The 7543-nt window shown below is 49.3% G+C and overlaps 1 protein-coding gene across 1 annotated transcript; it reads left to right on the top strand.

The window, feature by feature from the left end:
• The first annotated feature begins 19 nt into the window (after positions 1 to 19).
• CFAP184 (cilia and flagella associated protein 184) lies at positions 20 to 3529 on the top strand. Its single transcript, XM_008017997.3, has one exon. It carries the CDS (start codon positions 354 to 356, stop codon positions 2010 to 2012), a length of 1659 nt encoding a protein of 552 aa, XP_008016188.1. The 5' UTR covers positions 20 to 353; the 3' UTR covers positions 2013 to 3529.
• Positions 3530 to 7543: the final 4014 nt, after the last annotated feature.

The following is a 7543-nucleotide window of genomic DNA, read 5'->3' as shown; positions in this document are numbered from 1 at the left end:
CCTTGCGGACGCCCAGCCCACCGCTCTGCGCCTGCGCGCACCCCGCACCGGCCGCCGCCGCCTTTCCCAGAGCCTCCTGAACGCCCCGCCCCAGGCCCAGCGGTGGGAAATGGGCAGGCAGAAAGCCCGGCGGGGACGCCACGCCCCTCGCGGCGAGCGCCCACGGCCGCTTCCAATCAATCTCGCCTATCGCCAGCTCGCGGCCTCCCATTGGCTTGCTCTCCGGGGAGAAGAGGCTGGACGACGGCCTGTCGCCTGGCCAATCGCCGGGCCCAGCGCTCGCGCCCTCGGTTGCCCCGGGAAACCTAACAGCATGCTGCCGGGGTCTGCTGCGCTGGCAGAACCGGGCAGAGATGGACGGCGGGTCTGAGCACACTAAGGACCCCGGCGGGGAAGGCGGAGATGGGGAAAGCCTGGCCGCGCGGCCGTCCAAGATCAAGGCCAGCTCTGGCCCTCCGACCCCTCCAGAACCCGGGGAGCTGGAGTCGGAGCCAGAGGAGGAGGAGGAGGAAGAGGAGGCTTCGCAGGGAGGCACCGCCGCGGACGAGCAGGCCAAGGCCCCGAAAGAGCTAACGGCAGCCGAGGCTGCGGGCGAGGAGGGGCCTGGAGAGCCGGGGAGGCCGGCCAAGCCCCAGCCCGAACCCGAAGAGCCGGCCGAGGCCGGGGCTGAGGAGCCCGCCCAGCCGAAGTCCGGAGCCGGGCCCGAGGAACTAGATGCGGAGGCGAGGGCGGAGGAGCTGGAGCAGGCGGCGGAGGGCAAGGAAGTCCGGTCCCAGGCCTCTCTGCCGCTGACCAGGATCGGCGAGGAAGAGGCTGCTGCAGCTCCGGAGGCCGAGACAGAGGGGGAGGAGGAGGACGAGGAGGAGACACGGAGAGACGGCGCGGAGAGCGAGGGGAGGGCTGGGGAAGGACGCCCGGCCAAAAGCCAGGAAGAGGGGAAGCCCCTCGGTGGAAGGGACGAGTTTGAGGACCTCGAGTGGTCCGAGGAGGTCCAGAAGCTACAGGAGCAGCAGCTGCGCAGCGACCTCCTGGACCAGTACCGTTCCCTGCTGGTGGAGCGGAACCGCTCCCAGCGCTATAACCTGTACCTGCAGCACAAGATCTTCGAGGCGCTGCGCAAAAAGAAGGGCCTGGAGGCCGCGGAGGTGCCTGACCGGGGCGCAGAGGCAGAGGCCCCCGAGAAAGAGCAAGCGTACCTGCGCCATCTGGGCATGCTGGAGGACCTGAAGAAGCAGCAGGCAGACGACCTGCAGTGGTACCACCAGGAGCTGGGCCAGTTGAAGCAGCAGTGCCAGGAGAAGCTCTCAAGGGTGGAGAAGGAGTGGCGGCGCTTCCAGGCACTCAAGAAGCAGGTGGTGATGCAGGCCATGGGCAGCTGTCGGATGAGGGGCGGGCGCCAGGCTGCTCTGCGAGAGGTGGAGCAGATCCTGGCGTTGGAGGATAAAAAGGAGAAGGAGATGAGCGCCGTGCGGCTGGAGAACGTGCAACTGAAGCAGAGCCTGGTGCATTTTGAAACCAGGATGAGGACCCAGGAGGACCAGACCCAGGGTCTGCTTCTTATTGACTTTGAACAGCTGAAGATTGAGAACCAGACCTTCAATGAGAAAATTGAGGAACGAAATGAGGAACTTTTAAAACTTCGCAACAAGGTGACCAACAGTGTGCAAGTAATAACCCACATGAAGGAAAAGCTGCACTTCATGAACACGGAGAACGCGTGCAAAAAGACACAGCTGGCAGAAATCGAGGCCCAGGTCGCCCTAGGAAGAGATATCCTGACCAAGACGAAGCAAGCCCGAGAGGGGCTGCGGACAGACAACATCAGGCTGAATCAGAAGTGCGGGCTTCTAGGCAAGGACTCACTTCTTCGGGACTTGGAAGAAAAAGTGGACAAGACCCAACTGCTCCACCAGCGCCTGGAATCCCTGAAGCGCCACCACGCTGGGCTCACTTTGTCCTGCAGAGGCGTGAGGCAAAAGATCAGGGAGGCCAAAGCCTTTCTCCCCTCCTGACCAGATCGATGAGAAGAGTCTGCAAAACACTTCATCCTCAGGACATGCTGTCCTGCTTTATTTACCTTTGTTGCTATTCTTAAAAAGGCCTGTGTCCTTTGGGACGGGACTATATTTTGTATTTATCTCAAAACGTTTTAGCTTCCAAATCAGTGCTGAGCCCAAAACTGGGTTAGGAGTTTTATTTGGGATTGAGCAAAAATAGGTCCAGAAAAGCAAACAAAGCGTGATTTAATGTAACTGACTTCTCATGAAAAACTGTGGAAAGTCTCAAGTCTGAGCAATTCCATAATTTCAATGACTTAATACTAAGGAGTCCTGTTCCTCTTTCGTGTGTAGGAGGGTTTAAAAGTTCAGTGAATGGGCAAGGTACACAAAAACCCTGTGCATTAAGCTAATTGTTAAATTATTTGGATGTATTAAACTGTGTAGTCCTGACACACTGTTTCAGTTAGAAGCTCACTAATCCCCTTAGATTAATCGTAAATTGTTTTATATGTGACTAGCACGAGTTTAGGGGGCAATACATATATCCAGGAAACAGGAGAAATGATAAACAGGAGAGAAGTTGGTGTTTCCTCATCGTCCCTTTTTCAATGAAAGGGAGTTCAGTTTACTCACTGTTGATGTTTGTTTCTGCTTCAATGACAGCCTTCAATTATTATTATTATTATTTTCCTTGAGACAGGGTCTCTGTTGCCCAGGCTGGAGTGCAGTGACAGGATCTCGGCTCACTGCAACCTCTGCCTCCCATGTTCAAGCGATTCTCCCACCTTAACCTCCCAAGTAGCAGGGATTACAGGCATGGGCCACACACCCAGCTCATTTTTGTATTTTTAGTAGAGATGAGGTTTCACCGTGTTGGCCGGGCTGGTCTCGAACTCCTGGCCTCAAGTGATACACCCACCTCGGCCTCCCAAAGTGCTGGTATTACAGGCATGAGCCACCGTGCCCAGCCTGACAGTCTTCAATTCGAATGAAACATGTTCTTGGATCCTCTGAAGAAATGCATTAATCTGCACCAAAAAATGAAATTTTGTTTTCCAGTGAAAACAAAATGACAGTTGTATTGCATGCTTTGCAAGATGTAAAATACATGACACAGTGGCCGCTGGCATCACAGGAGACAGAACCTTCTGTATCAGCTGGTATTTCAGATCTCGACAACAGGACCCTTGCTATACACGAGTTCACTGAGTATCAAATAGTAAAATGCCTCTTTTTCCTTGTGTTAAAAATACCTGATAGGTCTATTTCCCTAATGCAATATCAGTGATTATCTTGGAGCTGGGGGGCTTGTTTTCATTTTTTCTTAATCCTAGATTGAATTTTGAGATGTGCAGATTTGGGGTTAAACATATTCTCCCACTCCTAAACTTAAGTGAGTCATAAAAAAATGCAACACGGTTTTTGGTGCTGGATACCTCTGAAGAACAGTGGGAACCCTGGGCAGGGGACTTAGTCATGAACTTTATCTTTGGATGCCATGATTTTGTTTTTTCTTTTTTTTTTTTCTTTTTTTTTTTTTTTTTTGAGATGGAGTCTGACTCTGTCGCCCAGGCTGGAGTGCAGTGGCATGATCTCAGCTCACTGCCACCTCCACCTCTCGGGTTCAAGCGATTCTCTTGGCTTAGCCTCCTGAGTAGCTGGGATTACAGGCGCCCACCACCACACCTGGCTAATTTTTTATATTTTTTAGTAGAAACGGGGTTTCACCATATTGCCAGGCTAGTCGTCTCAAACTCCTGACCTCATGATCTGGCTGCCTCGGCCTCCCAAAGTGCTGAGATTTACAGGCCATGAGCCACCGCGCCTCGTCCATAATTTTTCTAAAACCTGCTCCCTTGGAAGCCAATGAGGGTTGATTAAAATTCCTTTTCTAACTTTCATGACTCAAATACACTTTTTTATATCAAACCACTCAAAAGTAGTAATGAGTTAAATAAAAAAGCTTTAGGCTGGTTGCCATGGCTCACACCTGTAATTCCAACATGTTGGGAGGTCGAGGCAGATGGACTACTTGAGCCCAGGAGTTTGAAACCAGCCCGAGAAACATCGTAAAACCCCATCTCTATAAAAATACAAAAAGATTAGCCGGGTGTGGTGGCACATGCCTGTGGTCCCAGCTCCTCAGGAGGCTGAGGCTGAGGTGGGAGGATCAACTGAGCCCAGGGTGTGGAGGCTGCTGTGAGTAGTGGTCATGCCACTGTACTCCAGACTGGGTAACACAGTGAGACCCTGTCTCCAAAAGCTTTGACTTCTGCTCCCATTCTCACTCACTTACTCACTGACACTTTAGTCTTCCCTCTTCGCTTTTCTTCAAAGCCAAAGCAAATCACTGGCAAACAGAACTTCCTGTGTGCCTCAAACTAAAAGCAGGATAGGCCCACTGGGTTCTTCTGTAGTTGGGGAGGCCTCAAGTGGAACTGGCAATGATGCTCCGAGACCTGACCAAGCATGTGGCTTTTGTGATAATGACGTCCTTTATCTCTGGTTTGCTACGGGGAGAATAAGTATTTTCAGCTGGTTTTGACCCACCAGCAATTATCCAGATCCAAGCAAACACTCCCTCACCAGCCTTGAACCCAGTAACAAGCAGATCTCAGAGCACAAAGATACAAAGGAGTTTGCCATTGCTTTAAGCTGCAAAGCAAACCTGTCTGAAGTGACTGCATAGTGAGTTACCAATGTTCTCTCAAATTATAGTACCTTATGCTGGAGATGTTACAATTAATTAGAAGATAATCTTCTGCTAATTATCTCCCACCGCAGTTCTTTCCAATTGTAGGAGAGTGGTTAATCATGAAATAGCAACACACTGACAAATTGATAATGACTGAGGAATTCTACAGACCCTAACACAGCTTATCCCCAAAGTCTCATTGAAGAGCTATTAGTGCCTCCAAAGCAGCCTGTGTGCAGCCCCAGCTCAGCCTTTGATCTCCTGCTTAGTGATGGTGTACTTAGGCACCTGTTCCCCCGTGAGACAAAATCCCTAGAAGGCAAAGACTGTTGGTTCATCACCCTCCCTAGAGGCCAGCACAGTACCTGGCATATAAATGGTACTCAGTACATGTGTTGGATTAATACATTAATATAATGCCCATCTCACTCATTTTCTGAAAATAAGTATTACTTGAATGCTTATCATGTGTCGGGCACTGGTAAGTCCTATGTTGGATTCAAAAATAATTCTAGGCAAAAAGAGGATCTCGCAAGACATAGAATAGCAGAATGGCAGACTTGTAGTCAAAGTAGGAAGACACTACGGGTAAAGAGAGTTGTTCACGCCAGCAGGGAATGCAGCTGCTCTAAATGCAGCAGCTGGGCTAGAAACCGCTAAGACATGATGATTTTTTAAAAGACTGTCATCTCCTCATCAAAAAGTATAGGACCCAGAAAACGCTGGCACTGAATACATTTTGAGTGAGATGTTATATAAAATTAGACCTTTCTTGAAAAAATAGGTATGAATCAAAACTGAGACACTGAGGTCTGTCCCCTTCCGTGTCACAGGAAGCTTTGTTTTTTAGGAGCAGTAGCAAGAGTAAACCAGACACCTAACTCGACAGAGCCCGAGGCATCTGAAAAGAAAACACTTTCATTGGTAAATGAAAATCATTTTTGCCGACTTAACACATTTGAGATTTAAAACTTATCTAAGTAGAGACATATGCTTTCTTCTTTTATAAGTTCATCTGTAGCCATAATTTAGATTTTGTTCTCCACTGGCATGGGGTGCCTGTCCATAAAATATCAGAGTTAATGCACCTAAAGTTGGTGCTTTTCGTGCTTTGAACTTTCAGATAGTCTTAATGTCAGAGTGATGAATCGCACAAATGCTATGAATGGAAAGGGCTGCAGGAGGCCATTTCAGCTGACTGCATGCCTCCTACTTCCATGCAATATTCCCTCCAGAGGATTGTCTAGTTTTAAATCACCAATGATTAAATATGTACAAATTAAATTTTACATTGAATTTTTTTTTTTTTTGAGACGAAGTCTTACTCTGTCACCCAGGCTGGAGTGCAGTGGCGCGATCTCCGCTCACTGCAACCTCTGCCTCCCGGGTTCAAGCAATTCTCCTGCCTCAGTCTCCCAAGCAGCTGGGATTACAGGTACTCACCACCAAGCCTGGCTAATTTTTGTATTTTTAGTTGAGATGGTGTTTCACCATGTCAGCCAGGTTGGTGTCGAACTCCTGACCTCAGGTGATCCGCCCACCTTGGCCTCCCAGAGTGCTGGGATGATAGGCGTGAGCCACTGTGCCCAGCTAAATATGTACATATTTTAATGAATAAAATTACACCCTCCCTAATTTTTAAATTGATGATGTATTCTAACATTTCACCCACAGGACGCCAAGGATGAATACAAGGATCTATCTAGAAGATACAGCTTGTTCCTAAGACCTTGGAATCAGGCTGGATTCAGTTCTCTTCTGACTGGGACCTGGGACAAAATACTTCAGCTTTCTAAGCCTCAATGTACTCACTTGTAAAATGGGAAAATTTTACTTATAGGAAAAAAAGATCAGAACTTAAAAACAGTATCTTTTCTCTAGGTGGTACAATTAAAAACAACTGTCTTCATGCTTTTCTGAATTTCCAAATTGTATACAATAAACATGTACTTAATTTAGGAGGAAAATCCCAAAAGTATAAGATACTAACGGTTTACATGTGAAGGGCATGAGTCTGCCAACCCATGGCAACGTTTCTGTGCGTGTTTTTTAAAAATATAATTAGTAGTTCAGCTTGTTTTTGTTTAATCTTCACAAGCCAGTGGACAGGGCTGGGTACCCTTTTTAACCTTTGGTCACAGAAAAGAAAAATCAGGCTTAGGGAATTCCAGAAAATTCCCCAAGGTCAGAGTTCCTAAATGGTAATGATTGGCTACAAGATTTATCTCCAGGGCCCTGTCCTAACCTCTGGCCAGACTGCACGTTAAACTTGGGTTTATTTTTGGTTGGAGCAGTTTCTACCAGCAGCTCCAGCGCCGGGCAAGAAGCTGGAGGAACAATGTTTGAGGACTTGGTGAGGTTCTGGAGTCCAGAGTGATGCTTCCAAGTTTACAAGTAACTTATTTTGTTATAATGCTTGGGGAGAAGGCAGTTCCCCTCACTCCACACAGAACCCCAGGCAGCTCAGGCATCCGGGAAAACGGGGCTTTGGCAGTGAGTCCTGGAAAACAGTGCCTTGGCGTGGCCCTGGCCGGTGCAGCCAGAGGAGGCTGGCTGCAGGCGATGCTCACAGGAGCCCGTGTGGGCAGGCCAGCACTCTGGGTCTGAAAGACCTATCTGGCCACTCTAGTTCGTGGCCAGGTTCCTGGGTAGGCAGGCAAGGGCCTGAGTCACATCAGCAAATATCTGAGCACATTTGAACCGTGCAAAGCAGATCCACTGGTTTCCCTGGGAACCCCGACAAGCCCCTCCAGGTCCTAACGTGGGCCCATCTGAGGACTGGCCCTTGGCTCTGAGGCTTCCATCTGCTGGCCAGGCCCTTCCCTTGGCTCCCTGGTGACCCACAGCT

Source organism: Chlorocebus sabaeus, chromosome 27, assembly GCF_047675955.1.
Source record: "Chlorocebus sabaeus isolate Y175 chromosome 27, mChlSab1.0.hap1, whole genome shotgun sequence".
NCBI classification, from domain to species: Eukaryota; Metazoa; Chordata; class Mammalia; order Primates; family Cercopithecidae; genus Chlorocebus; species Chlorocebus sabaeus.
This window is presented reverse-complemented; position numbering and strand designations above follow the sequence as displayed.

Coding starts and splice junctions, on each gene's coding strand:
- CFAP184 (XM_008017997.3), top strand. CDS start 354: ATGGACGGCGGGTCTGAGCACACTAAGGACCCCGGCGGGGAAGGCGGA.